The 23,575-nt window shown below is 36.0% G+C and overlaps 1 protein-coding gene across 2 annotated transcripts; it reads left to right on the top strand.

Moving 5' to 3' along the window:
* The first annotated feature begins 358 nt into the window (after positions 1-358).
* LOC109070549 (gastrula zinc finger protein XlCGF57.1-like) lies at positions 359-6,308 on the top strand. Of its 2 annotated transcripts, none has more exons than XM_019087097.2 (3): positions 359-415; positions 1,070-1,171; positions 4,460-6,308. In XM_019087097.2, the coding sequence occupies exons 2-3, from the start codon at positions 1,087-1,089 to the stop codon at positions 6,031-6,033; spliced, it is 1,659 nt and encodes a 552-aa protein (XP_018942642.1). In that variant the 5' UTR covers positions 359-415; positions 1,070-1,086; the 3' UTR covers positions 6,034-6,308. The 2 variants fall into 2 exon arrangements, with proteins under 2 accessions (XP_018942642.1, XP_042619033.1); XM_042763099.1 differs by lacking the exon at positions 359-415 and adding an exon at positions 417-511.
* Positions 6,309-23,575: the final 17,267 nt, after the last annotated feature.

Raw genomic sequence — 23,575 nt, forward strand, 5'->3', positions numbered from 1 at the left:
TCTGATTATGGGACAATACAATATGCATAAACAAAAATGGGCTGAAGGAAAACTCAACAAACTTTACTTACAATAGAAATGAAACATATAGAGTCACTAATTGGTCTAAAAATTAGTAAAGCAAAATGCACTAGGTCTCTGTGTGAAGCTTTTAAGTTGTTTTATTATGATAAAACCATTTTCTTTCTTTTTTTTTTGTTGTTTTTTTTTTTATATTTTATTTTTTTTTTTTTTTTTATATTTTTTTATATTTTATATATTTTTTATGAGAATATGTGTGATTTTTGTAAAATTTTTTTTTTGTGTATTCGTGCCCATCTGTGTGTGTGAAAACGGGACAGGACTTTTATTTTGGTGTGGCGACGTGATGACATAAGGCTGCGCCGCGCAACATTAGTTCGTTTGTTGACCGAAGGTTTGTGTATATAAGCATTTAAAGTATAAGTCAATGCAAACAATTCGGGTCATTTTACAGTTTTTACAGTAACAATGAAGGGAATACGGAGTTGTTGTATGTAATAGTGCAGTGTTTTATCTGTCACTAAGGAGCATTATTTTTATGAATAACGTTAAAGCTCGTCTGCAGAAAAGGTGTAGTACTCTATATAAGTAGTGATGGGAGAAACTGGGGTTTTTGAGTCAACTGAACTAATTACTTCGCAAAATAGCTCACTAGAAGCACTAGCATCACGTGCTGAACAAAGTGGGCTTGGCTTATCAGTCTATTTAAGACGAAAATTAACCATGGTTTTATTGTAGTAAAAGTGTAGTAACCAAGGTTTTTTTTTTTTTTTTGGATATTGATAACCATTTGTATAACCACAGTTTTACTACAAATACCATGGTTAAACTATGGTTAATGTAGCAAAACCTTGGCTAATTTTTGGTTACCATAGTTTAACTATAGTAACCAAGGTTTTTTTTAGTTTGTTTAATTTGTAGTAAAACCATGGTTAATTTCCACAAGGGGTGCACTGGCTGCTGAACTAGGGAGCTGACTGAGACTCACTTAGAGATTTAGTTAGATTTTTCCTCCTTTTTTCTTATTCTATTTGTCTCAAACACACAGGAAAATCTGTTACAAAGATGACGTTTATTAAAGAAGAAAGTGAAGACATGAAGATTGAAGAAGTATTCAGTGTGAAACAAGAAGATACTGAGGAACAAACAGGTTAGTTTCCATTCTTAAACGTGAACTGATTTGATCCTTATTAAAACAATGTCCCTACAGATATGAATGATATTTGTGAAGAATCATAACATACACATTCAATTGAAAAAACATACATCTACAAAGAAAATGAAGATAATAATAATAGTAATACTGCTGAAATAGTTTATTTAAATACAAACTGATTAAGTGGTGGGTCAGTTTGGAGGAAACACACGAAAATGTTTGTTTTTAGTTCACTTTACCAAACCCACACTACAAAAGTATCATGTAAAATCCAGTTTGAGATTATTATTTGAAACTAGAACAGAATATATGGAAATAATAGCATGCATAAATGCTATTGTAAGTTCATTTTGTGAATGTAAGCTGTTTGTTTACTTTTTACTGAAGTGCAAACTGGGTACCTAATGGAAATGTAATTTGCCGCAATTACAAAATGAGGTGATTATGTTTGCAGATCTATGCTAATGTCTTTCTGTGTATAGAAACAAAAGAAGTAGGTTAATCTCTGTCTGTCACATAGTGTAGTGTTTGTGTATATTTGCGAAGACACTGATGAACGCTACACCACAAAAATCTTCTGCTTTTGGTTTTATTTAATCTAATCTGTGATCGAAGTTTTTCTACTGGCCTAATTAATATAAAATCCAAACATTATTAAAGACAAGTGAACAGTCAGTAATAAAATAAGAACAAATAAAATTACAAGTGATCCCACGAATAAATACAATAGAACAAAAACATAAGTTCTTCAGCTAGGTTCTCTGTACAGAAATCGAGTAATCAAATGTGGTATAACATTGATTGATCCTTGTTAAAGCTACAAAAAATTCTGTCAAGGGCAGTGATCTATCATCTCATTGTCTTTTGTTGTTTGATTAATTCAACTGAATTCAAGTTTATTTGTATAACGCTTTTTACGATACAGATCGTTGCAAAGCAACTTTACAGAAAGTGTATTTTCTACAATATTTAGTAGTAGCTTATTTGTGGTGACTGTCAGTTTATGTACATATGGCAGAAATGTACGGAAAAATCAATTAAAGATGTAATCAAACAGACGATGAACACTATTAACAGCAATTATTATATGATACAATCAAACCTATAGCAAAATGTGGTAGTTCTGTATGTTGTTTCAGGGTTGGCATCGAGGTCCTCTGAGGGGTTGGCATCATCTCTTTTCGGGTGTTCTGGATCCAGACTGAAGCTTGTGTAAATCCTAGTTACGTGGCAGAAACAGAGAATCAAATAGAGACATTATTAGCGTAGTTGCTGTTCCAACCAAGTAAAATTAATTTGTTTAACCCAAGCTAAGGAATAATAATGTGTGTCTGATCAGATATAACTGCAGTGCAAGATTGAGATGCATTATTTGAATGCTTGGCCAACGAGATGTGTTTTTTAATCTAGAGTTATACTGAGAGAGTGTGTCTGAACCCCAAACATTATCAGGAAGGCTATTCCAGAGTTTGGGAGCCAAATGCGACAAAGCTCTACCTCCTTTAGTGGACTTTGCTGTCCTAGGTACTACCAAAAGTTCAGAGTTTTGAGACCTTAGGTAGCGTGATGGGTTGTAGCGTGGTAGAAGACTAGTTAGGTACGCAGGAGCTAAATTATTAAGGGCCTTGTAGGTAAGTAATAATATTTTTTAACTGATACGGAACTTAATAGGTAGCCAGTGCAGAGACTGTAAAATTGGGGTAATATGATCATATTTTCTTTGACCTGGTAAGGACTCTAGCCGCTGCATTTTGGACTACCTGTAGCTTGTTTATTGAGGATGCAGGACAACCACCTAGCAGTGCATTACAATAGTCCAGTCTAGAGGTCATGAATGCATGAACTAGCTTTTCTGCATCAGGAACAGGTAACATGTTTCGTCGCTTGGCAATGTTTCTAGGATGGAAGAATGCTGTTTTTGTAACATGGGAAATATGATTTTTAAAAGACAAATTACTGTCTAATATAACACCCAGATTTTTGACTGTAAAGGAAGTAACCGTACATCTGTCTAGTTTAAAATTTTAATCCAATAGATTTTGTCTACTGTTTATTGGTCTGATAAGTAATATCTCTGTCTTATCCAAATTTAATAGGAGAAAATTATTGGTCATGCAATCTTTTATATTTTTAACACACTCTGTTAGCTTAGATAATTTAGAAGTTTCATCTGGTTTTGTTGAGATGTGTATTTGAATATCATCAGCACAACAGTGGAAACTAAACCCGTATTTTCTAATGATATTACCAAGGGCCAACATGTATATTGAAAATGGCAGAGGACCCAGGACAGATCCTTGTGGTACTCCATATTTTACTGGTGATAAATGAGATGACTCCCCATTTGAATAAACAAAGTGGTAGCGATCGGACAGGTAGGATCTAAACCATCTTAAAGCCTGCCCTTGGATACCTGTATAGTTTTGTAATCTATCTATGAGTATGTCATGATCTATGGTGTCGAACGCAGCATTAAGATCAAGTAAAACTAGCAATAAGATGCAGGCTTGGTCTGGCGCAAGAAGCAAGTCATTTGTAATTTTAACAAGTGCAGTTTCTGTGCTATGGGGGGGGGGCTGAAACCTGGTATTATTTCGGACACAGACATTGCTGTCAGTGCAGTCAACATTAAGCGTGACTTTAAGCATCACTATGAGCTCCAACTTCTTAGCTTGTTTTGTCCTCTCTGTTTCATACAGCTTGTGTATCTGACAACTGAAGCTCCTGAGGGCAATTCATAGGATGCAATCCGATATATTGTGCAGATCTTCTTCCTCAAATTGGCCTGCATACTGTGGCTACTGGGCATACTTGGCATTTAGCAGTTGCTACCATTAATTTACTGGAGGTTAATGATTCCATTGTTATCTGCTGGACACTGTTGTCAAGCAAAGATATAATAAAAAGAAAGAGATATATTTATATAGTATAGCTGGTAGTTTGCCATGGGTCCACGTCTGAAAGATTTATCCTAAAAACAACTTGTTGGCAGTTGCAGGTGTACTCTTATGTATTTGTATGAACTCTTGTCTACTTGTGGCAGAAGTTAATCCAAGACTAAGTCCATCATAGAAGACTGAATGGATGGAGGCATTGATTGTGAAAAGCCTGAGAATGAAACGGGTTGGCAAATTTAACAAAAGTATAAATGCCCGATGAATGCGACAAATTAATTTCTTTCTTTTTCTAGGAATCATGTCACATCTCCCAGTAGGTCTGATTTGGCCCATTTTGTCAACAGGGTTTGAGATTTTAACTTGTATTTGTCTCTCTTCACCCTAGACCTGATGATGCTAAAAGAGGAGAATGAGGTACTGAATGAAATGGAAGACAAAGATTGGTATAAGAAACCACATCGCGGCCTTAAAGTCCACATAAGAATTCATAATGGAGAGAGCCCTTACACCTGTCAACAGTGTGGAAAAGGTTTTCGTAAAAACGCAACCCTTAAAGCCCACATGAGAATTCACAATGGAGAGAAGCCTTTCAGCTGCCAACAGTGTGGAAGAAGTTTCACTCAAAAAGGAACCCTCAGCAGGCACATGAGAATTCACACCGGAGAGAAGCCTTACTCCTGCAAACTGTGCGAAAAAAGCTTTACAGCAGAAGTAAACCTTAAGTATCACATGAACAGTCACACAGGAGTTAAGCCGTTCCAATGTGAACAATGTGGAAAGTTTTTAAAACGTAAGAAAACTCTTACTTCCCACATGATAATGCACTCCAAAGAGAACTGTTTTACATGTCATCAGTGTGGTGTGACTTTCCGGGACATAAAACACCTTAACAGACACATTATAATTCACTCAGAGGAAAAGAGTTTCAAATGTCAAGAGTGTGATAAGAAATTTCGTTTTAAAGTAAGTCTTAAGTCTCACATGAGAATTCACACTGGAGAAAAACCTTACACCTGCCATCACTGTGGAAAGAGTTTCAGACATAGCGTAAGCCTCAAGACTCACATGAGACTTCACACTGGAGAGAAGCCTTTCACATGCCCTCAGTGCGGAAATAGTTTCAAATATAAAGCAACCTTTAACGCTCATATGAGAGGTCACACTGGAGAGTGCCCTTACACATGTAAACTGTGCGGGAAGAGCTTCTCACAAAAAGGAAATCTTAAGACTCACATGAGAGTTCACACTGGAGAGAAGCCGTTCATATGTGTTCAGTGTGGAAAATCTCTCACAAGAAAAGAAAGCCTTAATTATCACATGAGAATTCATTTCAGAGAGAGTGGTTTTAAATGTCTTGAGTGTGGAAAGTGTTTCCCAGATAATAAAAACCTCAAGAGGCATGTAATAATTCACTCCAGAGAGAAGCCTTTCACCTGCCATCACTGTGGAAAGAGTTGTAGATTTAAAGGAAACCTTAAAACTCACATGAAAATTCACACGGGAGAAAAACCTTTCATTTGTCCTCAGTGTGGAAAAGGTTTCACATTTAAAGGAAACCTTGAAGTTCACATGAGAGTACACACTAGAGAGAGGCCTTTTAAATGTGTTCAGTGCAAGAGGAGTTACACGTATCAAAAAGACCTGAACCGTCATTTGCAAACTCATTCTGAAAAGAAATTGCAGTGTTCTGATTGTGGTAAGCAGTTTAGAAAAAGGAGCAATTTGAAAAATCACCACTGCGTTCACTCTAAAGGAAGGATTTTTAATTGTAATCATTGTGATAAAAATTTTATTTTGCTCGCACACTTGCAGATACATCTGAAAATTCATGCAGATGTAAGACGTTATTTGTGTTCTGTGTGTGGGAAGAGATTTAAATGGCACGGCAGTTTAAAATGTCACCAGAAGATGCGTGTCTGTGTGAAATCAAGGCTACGTTCACATCGTGAACAAACATGATTTATTTGGTGAGGCTGTACACTTAATATTTTAAATGTGGCCCTTTTCAGACAATCATCTGAAAAGTTGAAGCTTTTTATTTTTATTTTACATGTACTTATGAATGCCTGTGGCCACGCCTGACCATATTTAGTTCAGATTCCATTCCAAGGGGTCATATGATGCTGCTACAAAGAATATTATTTTGTGTATTTGGTGTTATACAATGTGTTTATGTGGTTTAAGGTTCAAAAAACATTATTTTCCACATACTGTACATTATTGTTGCTCCTCTATGCCCCGCCTTTCTGAAACTCGTCAATTTTTACAAAGATAATCATTCTGAAAAGCGAGGTGTATGCTTTGGCCAGCTGTCCAGTGCGTTGTGATTGGCTTAATACCTCAAGCGTGTGACAGAAATGTTACGCCCCTTACCAAACTGTGATGCCTTGTTGTCCTGGCGCGACAAGACAAAAACAATAAAACCCATTACAAACGAGGCATTTGTTGCATCCAGTGGGGACATAATTACGTATTATAATGACTTATACTGTGTTGCTGTATTGTTGCTGTGTTGTTGTTGTATACTTATACTTCTGATTATGATAAGTTTTATTATATTTTCATGTCTGCATTTGTGATCGGAGAAACAAAAAACAACGAGCGCTACTCTACACTGATTAAAACTCCTGTTTGAATAGTCAGTGGCAAATCCTTTAAATGTGTAAATGTACTTACAGACTGTGAGTCAGAAGCGCCAGACTGTCCTTGCAAAATTGGAACTGCCTCAATTTATAGAACAGCCTTTGAGCACAGACCCATTGTAGGCTAGTTTGCAGGTTCAGGGATACAGTCCTCCATAAAATGCCTCACACAGCGTCACACACTGCGGGCTTGAGTGAGTAATGGCCAGCAGATTCGATGAAGAAGCGGCCGGCGGGCTTGCGGCAACCACATGTGATGACCCCGGCTGTACTCCGCTCCGTCCACGGTGAAAGCCGATCCGGCGATCCACAGTGCGAAAGTTGATGTATTTCCTCAGCGACCAGCACGTGTCAGCTCTAGGCATGACAAAACAGATATCGTCCTCTTTTGGAAGGCCAAAAAATCTTCTCACACAGTGACGTAAACATTTGGGGAGGTTGTGTTTAAACGAGGCGTTTTAGGAGGGTGTGAACAAGTCTTAACTTTTATAAAGAATATCTCTTTGGATTTGAGAATTTAGTTTTTGCAACTTTGCAGATCTTCTTTATGCACCAAGAGCTTGTAACACTCCAAAGAGAAAGGAAAACTTGAAATCACATCATATGACCCCTTTAATACCTTGAAATCAAAATGTTAGTAACATTGTGGCATTTCATAAAGAGACAAAAATGTATATGAAACATTATAAATAAAAGGACAGACTCAATGAAATAATGAACCTTGTACTGCATTTTTTGATTGCACAGGTAAACAAATGTTGTCAGTCTGGTCTTGATTATTGTTGAGGGTCATCTGATGAAATATTATTTATTATTAATATAGTCTTAAAAATATCGTAGTAATAATACTTTAAATTCAGTAAGGTAGGGTGGCCAAACGTGCCATTTTTCCAGGACACGTCCTGGCCAGGATTTCTATATCTAAAATATCCATGTTTTGGCTTTGTTTGCGTTGCACAGATCAATTGTTGTATGACAAAGCACTGTGAGAGCTCTAGAGAGCAGACGGCTTCTTGTGCTTTTGAATCACTCTCACAGTACTTTGATGTCATACACCAATCGGTATGCTCAGTGCTGCTCTAAGACAAACACTAATATATACACGTATTTGCATTACTTTGACAGTTCTCTGTAGATCCCACCCTCTCATGCACCACGACTGGTCGATTACGTACAATGTCTGCATGTTATTGGTCAAACGATCATTACCTTCATTAAGTATGAAAACAGGAAACCAAAACCTGGATACTTCAGGCAATATAGAAATCCTGGCCAGGACATGTCGTGGGAAAATGGCACGTTTGATCACCCTACAGTCAGGTCATCTATCTATCTATCTATCTGTCTATCTGTCTATCTGTCTGTCTGTCTATGTTTAGTTATGTTGTATCCTTTTGGTCTAGTAATCCTGGGCCCATATGTACAGTAGGTAGACAACCAAAATAAGTAATACCGCCGCGGCGTTAACTGCAAGTCAGTCGCGTGTTAAATTCATTCGCAAAACTACCGCCAGGTGGCGCAAAGAGACGGATTGCGAACTGAATGTAATTGTAAAATGAGATAAAAGGAGGAAGTAAAACAACAATAACATTATGATATAACATTGTAACATCTTTAAAAACCATTAAAAAAATGTACAGTGAGTTAATTTCAAAATGTAGGATAGTCTTAGGCTACAGTCTACTCATCAAAAATTAAAAGAAAGACCTTTACACAAAGGATCTTATGCTTGCTATTGTTATTAAATAGTCATTAAATATAAGGCCTATATATACGGATAAAAAGCTAAATGTTTTCATTTCGGTTCATTCTTGGTTTAAAAAAAAAAATCCTTCCGGTTCCATTTGCAGATCGAAATGAGAACGGTCCAGCATTTAGCAATAATTATTATTAATTCTGTTATTATTCTTGATTTTTCAAACTGCTAACACTTTGCATTTATTAATTATACCTTTACTGTGTGACCAAAAATTGAGTATTTTCTGTTTCAGCTGTTTGATCGCGCTGGTGCCTCGCGCACATTCATTTGAAACAGTAACCGTTCACCGTGCCATTCGGCGCGAGCAGCGGTCCACTTTGGCATATTTTTGCTAATTAGGATTTTTTTTTTCGTTGATACTGAAACACGCGTGAACTACATAGCCTATTTTTCCTAATGAATAATAGTTAAGCTTGAAATAGGCAACATCACGAATATGGAAACGTTTGGATTCTCCCGAATGAGAGCCCAACCTTACATTATGGGTCCGCTTTTAAATTATTATTCATTTATTATTTTTTTTTTGTTTGTTTATAGCTAAGCCTATATTATTATATACTGCAATTTTATTTATCCATTAGAATTAAATATTTTTTAATTCTTGTTCTGTTCTGATAAATTTGTTAAATTTAAAGGATTTTTTGTAAAGTGAAGGGAACTAAAAATATCCTGTTGGCACATTATAACATTATTAGGCCAGCCGTTATTATTTCTGAATGTAATAAAATGCAACTTATACACGACTTATATATTTTTTTCCTCTCACAAACTTAATTTATTTTTTAGCCTGTTTTAAAAAAAAATAAAATAAAATAAAAAAAAACATGCAGCAAACGAAAATAGGCGATTAATCGGTTGAAATTTGTTACTGTGGGTTAACAGTAATTATAATTATTATATACTTAGGAACAGAGTCTGGGTCTAATCTAGGCTATCCAGGGTTTTTTATTTTTTATTTTATTTTTTTATTTTCATTGCATCTGAAAATGACTTTGTGCAGCAAATTCACTTCGCACGCTCAACCTGCCTCGCGCGTTACTCAGGTGTGGACGATTTCAAAATGTTTGATATAAAGGTTGATGTCCCATTTTATACAGGAATTGTTCATTTAAAAAAAAATCAAATTATATTGTTAGTTCTAATTATATTTTTAACACAAGTTCATTTAGGCTATTTAACATGCACTGTGACATTTTACCCTTTTTAACTTATAAACTCCTTGAGATTTTAAAGTCAGTTTAATAGTATTGAAGTTCAAGTTTAAAAAAAAAGGTTTTAATTGCTTAAATTATTTCTATGAATTAATAATATGTTATCATGTTTATTCTTTAAGAAAATAAGGGATTATTCATATTTGTTTTGCTTCACCTATTTATGTAGGCTACAATTATTCTAGAATAAAAAAAAAAAAAAAAAAAAAAAAAAAAAAATGTCATTAAAAGTGCCATCGGCCTGAGTAAATTTGACCATTATAGAATTGTGTAGTGATTTAGGAGGTGAAAATACTGTGAAATTACAAATGGCATGGGATTTTAAAGCATAACAACTGAAGGTCTGAAACGTTAGCCAATAATGCATTTTTTTTTTTAAACAATGGCACTTAAAGTTTTGAACTAAAATATTATTTCAACCATATAGCCTGTGAATAAACAAAAAACATACTTTTCAATGAAAGAATGCTGAGAGAGTATAGGTTGCTTCTGGTGTTTGGATTTGTACTTCAATATAATGAGCTCCAAGTTTAGGAATAGCAACACGTTTTTTTTTTTTATTTTTTTCTCTCTCTCTCTCTTTTTCTCTCTCTCTCTATTTTTATCTCTATTTTTAAGAGTTTTATTTCAATGAAATACATCTTCCTTCTTGTTTTCTGAACGTTTTTGTGTCTTGCTAAATGTTGGGCTCATGATCAGTAAGTTGTATTCGCTCAAATTGATTTAGTTAAATAAAAACTTGCGGACTTTGAAGCTGGGTCAGTTAGCGCTCGTCCCGCTCGCTGTGAAGCGGGAGCAGCTGACGGAGGATTCCGCTTGGTCTTAACGCCTTCCGCAAATGCTACGTTCACAAATAACAATGATTTTCGTAAAATAATGATTAATTATCAATTGATAATTTGTTATTATTTTGGTTTAGTGATAATAATAATATGGGCTGCGGGAAAATAATGAATAAAAAGAGTAGGGCTGCTGTGAGTGCAGGCATGTTTCAACCCAGTAACATGAGAACACACCGTTCCTCACAGCCCCAAAAATCAGACCGAGCTCAGTTCAGCTGGAGGGGGTTGGGGGGTAGTTCTGTATAGCTTGTGGGGGTTGATATAAATGTGTGAATAGACTTGTGCCGGTATTCGGTAATGCGATATATCGCGGTAATGCGTATGCACGGTATTGTTATCGTGGGCACTTCTAAATACCGAGAATAATTATATATTACAAATTATTCAGAATTTGAAATGCATTTTAAGAATACTTTTCCCATCAACTGGTCAAAATGCACAACACCGCTGTATGCTGCTTTAAAGACCCGTGAGCTCTGATGTAAACAAGCATGCATGTTAAGCACATGGAGGAACACGTGAGAGACTCGCTGAATGAAAGCACATTCACTCTCTGACAGCAGATGGTGCTAAAATGCAGAAAATGAAATGCAGCCCTTACCCTGGAAACCCCATAAATAAAAGCAGCTGCTACTTTCTATACATTTAAATAATATAAAATAATATTTATATTTACATTTTCCACTTTAATCTGGACTACAACATGCCCTAGATATTGTTTGAAAGTGTTTTGATTCTTTATTGTTCATTAACACTTTACATTAGGGCTTCATTAGTTAACAAGCTGCCAATGAAAAATTCTTCTGAACATTCATTAATCTTAGGTATTCCAATATTTAATAACACATTGTTAAAATCGAAAGTTGCAACTGTGTTATTTAATGAGGTAACACGAGCTAAGACTTGAATTTTTTTTTATCAAAGATTAGTAACTTCTGTAGCAAATGTAGCTCTTGCTCATTGTGAATGTTAATGCATTAACTAAGGTTAACTAATGAGGTCTTATTGTAAATTGATACCTATGGGTCTTTAAAGTTCTTTTGCACTTTAATCGGTGTGTAAAACTTGACTTTAAATATATTTTTTGTATTGCTTTATTGTATTTAAATGTTCAGATAGTGCAGTTTTTGTTTAAAGTTATTTAACCTGTTGTACTGTATTATGACCACTTTTGTGAAACTTAATTTCAATACCATGATAATACTGTATACCGTGTCAAAACATTATCAATTAATCGCAACAGGAAAATTTGATACCGGCATATCCCTATGTGTGAATCTCTTGGTCTTTCAAATGGACAGTGTCTTATGAGGGTATCAAACTTGCAGAACAGGTTTAGATAGGACGATTGCCTTGTCATTTTGGTTTTAGGGTAGGGTGACCATATGCGCTGTTCATATGGGACACGTCCCGGCCAGGATTTTAATATTGCCTAAAATATCCAGGTTTTGGCTGTTTGCAGGTCAATCGTTGTGCGACATTCATGAGAGCTAGAGAGCAGAGCAGACGGCTCCTTATGCTTTCGGATCGCTCTCTACTTTGCTGTCTTTTTTTTTGAGCCGGGACGCTTCAAGTCAAATGAACGAACAAACACGTGCACATATTTGCATGCTTTGATTGCTCCCTGTAGATCTCGCCTTCTCACGCTCAGCCCCACGATTGGTCGATTATGTATAATACCTGCATGTTATTGGTCAAACTGCTTTGGATGTTTTAGGCAATATTAAAATCCTGGCCGGGACGTGTCCCGTATGAACGGCGCATATGGTCACCCTATTTTAGGGCAACTTTGAAGAAAGGTTTTGATCCACTTCAAATGTTGACTACTGTATAGTGCAATAGTTTATTGGTTATTATAACTTAATTTCAGAGGTAGTTGCCTTAACTCAAATAAATAAAATAAATTCGCAAACTGTTGCGTTAATTTTATTTTGTTTCGTCTAAACAATATTTTTTAGACTATGAAATATAAATTCTCACAGAATGTAGCCTTTTCATAACCAATATATTGAACCATCTCTTTATGTTTTTCTAAATCCCTAACAGAGTCCAGACATCAGTATGATCCGTCTATGATGTTTTATAGGCTTTTTTAGATTTGGGAATACACATGTGTTACAGACATGACAAAAACATTTTGGAGTTTTTGGAGACATTATTATTATAATTATTATTATTATTGTTATTATTATTATTTATTTTATTTTTTTGTAGCCTATTTACAATGCACAAACCAGAAGCAACAATATCTGCAGAGAAGGGTTGGCCATTCTCAAACATGAAATATCAACTTTATTTCAATTTTCGTTTTTGTGTTTCAGATGAAAAATCAGTGTTAAAGCATCTCTCCATTACAGACCGTTCTGAAAGAAGAATTTATGCAAACGCGTATGAAATGCTTTAAAAACTTTAACAGAGATGTCTAGAGGGTATTTAATAGATCTGCCTCCCACGTAAGATTTTTCTAGTTACTAGTCATTTATTTGTCATTATTCAACTAATCGCAGGTTTATATTAAATTTACATCTATAATCCATAATAAGCCTTAATATATTCCGCGCTCAAGCACATGCATTAAGTTTGCCACAAAGCACAGGCAGAAGTAGCCTAATAATTGTAAAAAAAAAAGACATGTTAATTATTTATTAATAAACAAATGTTTTCTTGTCGGCTGCAAGATGAAATTCACAGTGCTGGCTCTCTCCACATGGACGCGCCTTTAAAGAGAAATACAACCTTCACAGATTACATAATGCTTTCGTTCTGAATTGATTCGTTTAAAAGACATTTCAAGCTTTCTGTAGATATATGTCTCATGTATGTGAGACACCACCAATTCTAAGTTTATTCATTATCAGGAAAAAATTCAAGTGATCTAGAGGGCGCCTCCCTGTCCTGCATGCGCATTAATAATTTTGGCACAAACACTTGAATATGAATAATAATTCACATTCTGCATATGCATTACAACGTAAATTATTTTTTACATTCAATTATCCAAAATAAAACCAAACAAGATTTGTAATGAAGATAAAACAAATAAGAATAAATGCTGCGCGTACACTCAGAATCACTCGCGCCGCGCAAATCTTGCACACAGACATTTTACACACCTGCATTTAAATGCGGCTGCAATTTAATTTTTTTACTTAAATTATATGCAAGTAAAAAGTATAAAGCAAGTAAAGAAGGCTCCCTTTAAAATCACTGAAGTTGTCAATTAATGAAGCTCTTTTTTACATTGTGTGTATTTTATTGATTATAATGAGAGAACTTGAGTTTAAACATGAGGACGTTTTATTAATCCGTCCATTCTTTAGAATTTCAATGATTTAGCTAAATCGTGCAGGTTTAATTTATTCGTTCCTTGTTTTAATTAGGCCTAAATAATGGGAACTAAATTATACAGTGCCTCACGTTTTACTAAAATAAGGAAAATAATTTATAAAACACGCAACAATTTCTTAATCAGTGTACAGAAAAATAAATTTTCCCAAGAAGTTGTCTGTCAAAATAAAGGACAGGTAACGAATAACAAAAATGCATGTTGTTTTATTAAAGGAATTTTAAAATATAAATTAAATTATAGGCCTAATATATGAGAATATTGACATTTTAATCCATGTAGCCTAGCTCACTAAAATAGGCTACCACATTTAATGCTACGATGCAAAGTAAACCACAATTTCTTTTGAATAATATAACACATAATTCATATTATATAAATAATACTGCACACCTATTAAATGTGTCAAATCTAAAATATGGTGTAATACTGTGCAGCTTAGAGAAAATATAAGCACAGGCACAGGCTTGACATTAATCCTGCTTGAATTCATTCTAAGAAATGCACATAACTTCATAATTACCAAACGTTCATCTGTGAATATTAAATATTTTATTGTAACTATAGTGTTTTTCTTTCATTTTCCATGACTGCAGCCGTCAAATGTAACACATCAGGGAGGCAAAGCTGACGTCTATTCGCGAAAATGTGCTTTGATGCGCTTGTTTGATAACTTGTGATTAAAGTGCCACTCAGCGGTCAAAAGCTGCAAATGCACTTTGCAGACGCCGCGGCGGCGGTACGAGCGGCGGTAGAAGTAACGTTTTGGATGGCCACCTACTGTATACAACTTCTCAGAAATGCTCTTTAAGAATAGTCTTAAGTTTTGACTTAAGTGTCAAAAAATTCTTAGTAAAATTTGGACTTTTCTAAGAGCAGGAGACTTTTCTAGGAAAAAAAAAAGCTAAAAGCAACTTACAGTAAAGTGACTGAGGTGACACTTAAGTGTTGTGAACGTATGCTGTGTTCAAGTCCTTCTGGGACATTTGTACTTACGAGTTGACAAATTATAATTACGACATCAGGTGCGTTCAAGTAACTTTGGTCAGAACAACATGGCGATTTAACTTTTCTACATTAAATTCTAAGATTTTTTTAAACTCTAAATCTACAAAATGATGATTAAAGAATCATTTTTTTCTGTTTTTACTGAATGTGATTTATGAAGGTAATGTAAACTGAATCATTATATATTCTATGGAAATTATACAATAATATAATAATTTGTATATGTAACATAGTTTTGTTGTACAGTAAAAAAAAAAAAAAAAAAAAAAAAAAAAAATATATATATATATATATATATATATATATATATATATATATATATATATATATATATATATATATTTCAGCAAATTTACCGTCAGTAGAGTCGCTGCATATCTATATTCTTTAGCTGCGTCCATTGGATCCGAGATGTTTTTCACACTGACACGCCCCCAACTCGGAAACTCGGCTGAAAAGAAATTTTCAAGTTTTCCCACTCGTAAACTTGTAAATACGATCTATCTGACATGACTTGAACGCACCATAAGGACTACAATGATTTCAACTCGAAATGGCGGCTCTTAACCTCTGAAACAGCCAATAGTGAGCCTGCTCATGTGAAGTCACAGCAGCACAACACCAGTCATTTAAAGTCATTTAATTCATTTAAGACACTGAAATATTTTCAATAGAGAATGGGAATTTGTCGTCACAGCGGCAATGCATTCTGGGAATTTAGGTCACGGGAGCTACGGCAGAGAGTGGATAATATAGTGAATATAGACGTTTGATATTATTTAATGTTTATTATTCTACTTAAGATCACATTGGAGTGTTGTATGGTTCACTTTACATCCTTTGCATATAGCCCTTTACACGGCCAGTGTGAAAACTTGCATTTTTGTTTTTTTTTAGAAAGCTGAAAAAGCAGAGGTAGTTCCTGCAGACATAAGGGCTGTGGCATATTATCACTGTCTGCATAAAAATACCTCTGCTTTTGATTAACGCTATGTTGATACAGTAAGCGTTAATCATTCCAACGTGATCTTAAGTTGAATCATATAAACATAAAATAATATAAAATGTCTACATTTACTACACAACTCGGATGAAAGTTAAACTGAAACTCGTTATGGTAAACAACTCAAATAAGATGTGTCTTAATAATTGATCTCTGTAGATTTATTATGTACAGTGGTTTGCCTTAAACTGTAAGCAAATAGAAGAAAATCATATGGAAATGTTATCTTGTGGCAGCTTGTTGATACCAAGCCACTTGTTTGTATGGATTAAGTTTCATTCATTCATTTATTTGATCACTTGCACCGTTGTTTGGCATCTCTAATAGTAAGAATCTTCATCTTGGTTCATTCAAGTCAAGATATTTATTTGCATAGCATCCACAATACACATCGTTTCAAAGGAGCTTCTAGTAAGCTCTGTTACCTCTATAATGGCTTAATTCTTTACACTGAGCAGTTTTACATACATGAAAACAGCGTAGCTCCATTTTGGCATTTCGGAGCTGTACGCTGATGGCGTACGGTCTTCTGTGTCCGTTTTGTCGCAGGTATTCTGTGTCCGTTTTGTCCGTTTTGTCGTAGCCAAATGTCGCAGGTATTCTGTTTGAAAAATACAAATAAGAATAAAAACATTCAAACTTAGGCAGCCTGCTCAATAACACTGGCATCATCACGCCTCTTGACCTAATTAACAAATGGCAACGAGGGGCTGTGCTCAAAAAACAACACTAATAAATAACATAAAATAAACAACGTTAACGAATGAATTTAACAAATGAATCACTTTGCAATATTGCTGTGGAGGAAGAGAATGTTGCTGATCGACTGCGGTCCCAATCCCGTGCGTCTCTCTTCCAAGATGCGCCCACAGACACTAAAGGCCCGCTCTGAAGACGCACTGGATGCGGGGATACTAAAGATGAAACGTGCCAGTTTTGATAGCGCTGGGAAGCGCTCTTTGTTGAACTTTCACCATTGAAGCACGTTGTCTGGGTCTGGGTTATCAGAGAGCCGGGAGCTGAGATATTCAGCCATTTCATCATCGATCGGCTTTGGCACTGAAGCAACGGACGCATCGTCTTCCCAGTCTGCGAATCGGTCTGTGCTTTGCTTTTTGGCTGGTGGCTCATCCTCTGCTGTGGCTGGGCCCAGGTGAAACTGCATCTTCTGAATAATTTCCTTTGCGCCGTTGGATAGGATTTGATTTATATAAAAATTAATATGTATTTTTAAAATGGCTCATTAGATTTTATATTTATTTATTTAAAATGGCTCATTAGATTTTTTATTTATTTATTGCACTGTGTTTTGTTTATGTCTGTAATAGGTTACATATAGCCTACCTTTAACCACTTCATCTTTTTCATCTGGGGGCAGCATCCGTAGCATTCGCATTTTAGGAGTCAGGAGCGTTGCAATTCTGTACATCATGTGGAGAGGTAATGCAGATGTGTCACTGGTACCCATCAGTTCTTCCAGACGCGAGGCACACACATTGGCGACTCCAGAGAGCAAGGGCTCGAGCATTGCTGCTTGGCAGTGTTCAATGAGTTTCACGGACCACGGCAGTGGAATTGATGCGCTGGGAGTGAAGTTGTCGGACTCTAAGTCATTCGTAGCTTCCTTGAATAACTTAAGGAACGCAACTACTGTTTTTAAAGTGTTTGCATTGATCTGCGCAATTCTTTCATACTGGTTATTTCTAAGCAGTATTGTGGAGATCTCCTCATGCTGTTGCAGTATGGAATCCAGCATTTCATAATTTGAATTCCATCTTGTCTCGATGGATTGCTTGAGGGATTTTTTTAAGCTGTTTTGAAGACCTGAATGTTTGAAATATTTCACCAGTTTTTTTGCACTGGTCAACAGTTCACACAGCTCAGTACTTTCAGCCAACACGTCTGGTGCAAATGCACTTGATAGGGTGACGTTCAGTATGTGCGCGTTGCAGTTCAGCCTGGTGTATCTACGCAGGGCAGCGACTATGTTGGCTCCACGGTTAGTGACAAACACAACACGGCCAGATAGAAGTGACGCATCTATTCCAAATTCAAGGAGTTTCTGGAACAGCAGGCTCCTGATATTCTCCCCTGTCTTTGACACACCACTCTCAAAGGGAGCCGCGAATAACACCCTGGAAACGAGGTCGAAGTTGTTATTTGTATAATGGATGGTGCTGGATATGAAGGAAGTTTTATGATAATCCTCCGTCCATATATCGGTTGTGATGGCACATCCATATGTATCAATGATAGGCTTTATCTCCGCTGCCTCTGACGCCTGCAGTACTTGGGCTCGCCCCTCGACATGTCTGGATACAGTGGTTGGATGAGGTAAAACATCTTTAACATCAAATTTGCCATATTTAGCAGCGACATCAACAAAGTGTTGCGATATATCAACAAAGCCTTTCCCGGCGACGAAGTCATATGGTCTTAAGTCTAGACAGCACATTTCCACACATTTCTCTGTAGTTTCTTGTTTAATGTGTGTAGGGAGATGTTGTTTATCCTTGAAAACCAGCTTACTTTGACCGGGGAGAACAGAGCAGGTGTGTTGCCTTAACCCAGACGTGCCGGATTTGTGCCCATTGTAGAGGAGTATTTTTGCACATTTGTCACAATGAACAAAGTCCAGCTCCTTTCCATCTTTATCACAAACAATTGAGAAACTTCTCCAAATGTCAGACTTTCCTTGCTTAGCTTTTGTGCCGTAAATACCTCGTTTGAGGTTCTTTTCTACATCATCTATTGACATCTTCTCCATCATGTCGCTAGGCAACCTCCCTATCCCGCGGTGTTTTTTTTAGCCGCCCATTCCCGCCCGCAGCAAAATTCAAACCGCCCGCTCCCGCGAGATTTGCGTTGGGTCCCGTGGGACCCGGCGGGACTCAATCCCAATGCAGCCCTCTAGTCTGGGGGACATCCCACCAAATTATTTAAATTTTACATGTAAATGAAGCACTCTGGTGCACTCTGACAACCAAATGAAGGAAAAAGACAACATATGCTTCAAGTAAAAAAAAAGCACATATATACCACAAACTTTTTGGACAGTCATCGGTGTTCATACTTCTCTTTGTGAGCAGTGGAGTAATTTATTTTAGCAAATTTTAATGTTCACATTAGAGTGCACATACTATCAACAAACTCCATCTTTTCACTGCAGAGGAAACAGAAGCTGAATCAGAAGTTGCATTAGATGTATTTACACAGACTGTTTAATGAAGCTGAGTTGCCATAAATGCATTTACACTACAAAATTTCAAATGCATAAATAATTTTATAAGATTAATGTTTTAAATATTTTCGAACTTACAAATTAAAAATGTTGGGAAAAATGCAATACTTTTAAATATGAAACCAAACCACCAGTAGATGACGATAAATGACTGTTTTAATGAGCGAGTCATTAGTCATTCATTCAAATGGCTAAATCATTCAAAAACGAGGCAAGTGACTACTGTCTTCATGAATGGGTTACTGATTCATTGACTCACTTGATTCGTTCAAAAACATGGATTGATTCATTCAGTAATCAATATTGTGTTATTGTTCTTATATTAAAGTCAATATTGTATTACAAATTGCGAACTTTGTGTCTATTTCACTCACAATGAAGAACTTCCTGCTTTCGATTTGAAGCAGCAGTGCGCAGACCGATCAGACATCCAAGTACCGCGAGAGCAATTCGAAAGCATGCAGAGCCAGCAGCTCTCTGTAGCTCTCATGGTGCTTTGATGTCATACAGCGATCGGTTGCTCATTACTGCTTCAAATCAAACCGAGAAAGAGACTTTGGTTGAACACACTCCTGTCTACGAGCTTGCAATCTCTCTCTCTCCTCCCAGAGACACACTTAAGACTAAAATTGTAATCTGAGCTGCTTTATACATACGGTCTCTCTTTTTTTTTTTGATCAACTTTTTATTTTTTATTTTTTTTTTATATTAACAAAACAACATGCATCCAAACCAACCAACAAACAGGGAAGGGGGGAACAACAGACACACTGTCAGTAATTTACAATTTGAAAGAGACGAAAAAAAAAAAAATTCCTTGTCATTCCTTTACATATTTCAAAATGTCAGAATTAAAACACTGCCATGCATCAATAGTCCCAGGTTTAGCTCCATTAATTCATGCAGTTGTACATTCACAGGCCACTATCCCAAGGAGGCTATGAATCCAAAATGTTTTTGTACACACGTGCAGAGTAAACCAGTTTTGTATTATTGTCTTTTTTGCAGCTGTAAAACCAGCAAACAACATTCTCTTCTTTAGTGAACTTAAACAGGAGTTGGAATCGTCATTGAGAAGACATAAACCTGGATTAGATGTGTAATCAAGTTGTAGTAAAAAGGATAAAACAGAATTCACATGAGTCCATAGGTTGACAACAATTGGACATTCCCAAAACATGTGGAGAAAAGTACCTGATGATACAGTGTTACAGATATGGCAGTTATAGGTCAATTGCAGTTTCATTTTAAACTAGGGCTGTCAAATGATTAATCACGATTAATCACATCCAAAATAAAAGTTTTGTTTACATAATATATGTATGTGTACAGGGTATATTTATTATGTATATATAAATACACACACATAAATTATATATTTAGAAAATATTTACATGTATATACATTTATATATTTATATTCTTATATTTTATATTATATATAAATATATTTAATATATAAACATAACATTCTTCTTAAATATATACATGCATGTGTGTGTATTTATATATACATAATAAATATACACAGTATACACACATATATTATGTAAACAAAACTTTTATTTTGGATGTGATTAATCGTGATTAATCATTTGACAGCCCTATTTTAAACCTCTTGTAAGGAGTTATGTATGCCCTATGGATGACTTTGAAATGGATAAGATGATGAGCCAAGTTTTTAGAAGTTAAGATTAGATTAGACCACACCTTCTCCCAGTCGACCGATAAGTCAAAATCTGTTAATTCACGATTCCATATAGATTTAATAGAAAGAGGCTTTGCTGTGTGATCATTAAGTTTACTATATATTAAAGAAACAGTTGGCTGACCAGAGGATGGTGCGATCCAATCCCACATAGGATGAGAGGAAATGGGGGATGCTCAGGGAATGCCATAGGCTTTGAGAGCAGAGCGTAACTGAAAAAAGACAAAATATGATGATGCTGGTAAACAAATCTTAGTACTTGAAGCAAGCAGAATCCTTGGTTATCATATAAGTCACCGGATGTGTTTATGCCCAATTTAGACCAAGAGGGCTGGACAAATGGCCGATTTCCACATAAAAAATTTAAGTTGTGCCGTAAAGGTATGGTGTTACAAAATTTGAAAGGTCCTCCCATCAGACATTCCACCCTTTTCCAGATCCTAATAGAATTGGCCACAACCGGGCAAATTTTCTATTTATCATTTTTATTTCCTGTGCAAGCAAATAGAATATCTTGGAGCCTATGTGGTTTAACCTTGTCAGCTTCGATTACTCTCCATGAAACTGACCAATAATATAATTCAAAATTTGGTACAGCCAATCCTCCTGAAAGTATAGGACGCTGCAGCGTGGCAAGTTGTATTCTGGGTTGTTTACCATTCCAGATAAACTGAGAAAGTATGGAATTGATCTCCTTAAAGTAACCTGGAGGAGGGGAAATTGGCAACATAGAAAAAGAAAATTAAGCAGAGGTAACAAATTCATTTTGACGGTGGAGATTTTGCCTTGAAGAGAGACTTTCACATTCCCTCAGCCTGAGGGCCAATAAGTGGGTAGGTCTCTCTGATTTGAAATATTTTTGCCTCGTCCTATTTAAAATAAATTCTGCCTTTGATTGTGAAAGTAAGTCATATTCCTCTTTCAAGGAGGACAATCATGTAGCTTGTTGATCAGAAAAATTTAGTTTTTGTAAGTTTTGTAATAATTGAATATTATTTTTTAATTATGTAAATTGGTGGGTTTTTGCTTTAGCAAGAGCAGAAGAAAAAGATATACAGAATCCTCATATTGCACACTTTGTTGTTTCCCACAATATCTGAGGGTCTACATCACAAGATATATTAATTTAAAGAAACTCCTTTATATATGTCTGATGTCTTTAGTAATGATGTGTTAAGATGCCATCTAGGGGCCTTGGTCTTAATGTTGGAAGGGTGAACATTACATAACACTGCAGCATGATCAGACAATAAAATTGGTAATATAGAGATTGAAGAGTTAGATGAAATTAGAGATGGGCTGAGAAATATGTAATCTGTCCTAGAGAAAGTATTATGTCTATTAAGAAAAAAAATTGAAGTCCTAAGATGTAGTATTCTGGATTCTCCAAAGATTGATTACACTAAGTTCCATGATAAATTTATTCAATAACTTAGAGGATGGGTTAGCTGTAGTATCAGGGTGAGATTTATCCAGTGCAGGATTTAAGACAGCATTAAAATCACCACCCATCACTAAAGGACAATCAATCTGCTCAAGTAATATATTGGAAATATTTGTGAAAATATTCACTGTCTGCCTCATTCGGGCAGTAAATGGAGATCAGTGCTAACCTGTCATTATGTATTTTACATAGTATAAAAACAAATCTACCCTCATCATCATTCCCGTTATGTTCAATAGTTAAATGTAACCTCATATCGACTAAGATAAGAACACCCTTAGTTTTATTACAAGCACAAGAGAAGACTGCCAGTTTGTAATACTTGTTTTGAAAACGTGCCACATTGCATTGTTTTAAATGGGTTTCTTGTATCAGTGTAGACGTGTAGATGTTAGTATGTATCCTAGATACCAATCCACCCCGATGCATAATCCTTTTAAAAGAAAAGCCAAATAAATAAAAGTATTGATGTCTGTTGAAGGACATAGAAAAAAACAAGAAAACGGAACAACAAATAACTATGTACAAAATCCAAAGCAGACCGCACATTACTAAGAGTGTAGGTCTGCATAAACAAAATAAACACGTTGATGCATGACCAGTCCACTTCAACACAAGACATGCCTCAAAAGGCCCACTAAGCCAAAACCATAATGATTGAACCTGCTCTCCATTAGCCCGTAAGATAATAATAAAAAAATAAAAAAAATTCAGTCAATATTATTTACCAGCCAGCGGATGAGCATACAGGACAAGGGGGGGATTTAAGAGATCAACAAGTGCCCCAGCCGTCTTCTTCTTATTCTCTTCAGGGCAGTTAGAATTACCTGAAACCTCATCGCTGATTTCCCTCGTTGAGCTGAAAGGATGGAGACGGAAGCCGTTGCCTTCTCACTGCTTTGTAGTGCTGCAGAATACGTCTTCTGTGACAATGAAATAACAAAATACTCCACTTTTTCGGGAGAGTCGAACATCATCTGCTCACCTTTGTGCCGTAGTTTAATTACCACCAGATATGTGAGGAAGGGCTGGAGACCGAGTGCTGTTATCTTCTTCAAGACTGGATTAAAGGTCTTTCTCTTGGTAGTTGTGGCTGGACTAAAGTCGGGAAAAACTAGTCGCATGACATTGTCCTGCGTATATTTCAGTGGAAACACCTGCCGAGCACCTTTTTAGGATTGCCGACCTGTCATGCCATCTTAGTACACGGAAGATGAGAATACGTGGCCGATCAGAGTTTTTCCTTCCATCATACACGCGATGTGCCCGGTCAATCTCGATGTCACGGCCTTTCAGTG

This window comes from Cyprinus carpio, chromosome A9 (assembly GCF_018340385.1).
Source record: "Cyprinus carpio isolate SPL01 chromosome A9, ASM1834038v1, whole genome shotgun sequence".
Classification (NCBI taxonomy): Eukaryota; Metazoa; Chordata; class Actinopteri; order Cypriniformes; family Cyprinidae; genus Cyprinus; species Cyprinus carpio.

Bases quoted from the DNA above. Each gene is read 5' to 3' on its own strand.
- LOC109070549 (XM_019087097.2), top strand. From the start codon at position 1,087: ATGACGTTTATTAAAGAAGAAAGTGAAGACATGAAGATTGAAGAAGTA. The intron at 1,172-4,459 runs GTTAGTTTCCAT...TCTTCACCCTAG, and splicing joins AGATACTGAGGAACAAACAG to ACCTGATGATGCTAAAAGAG.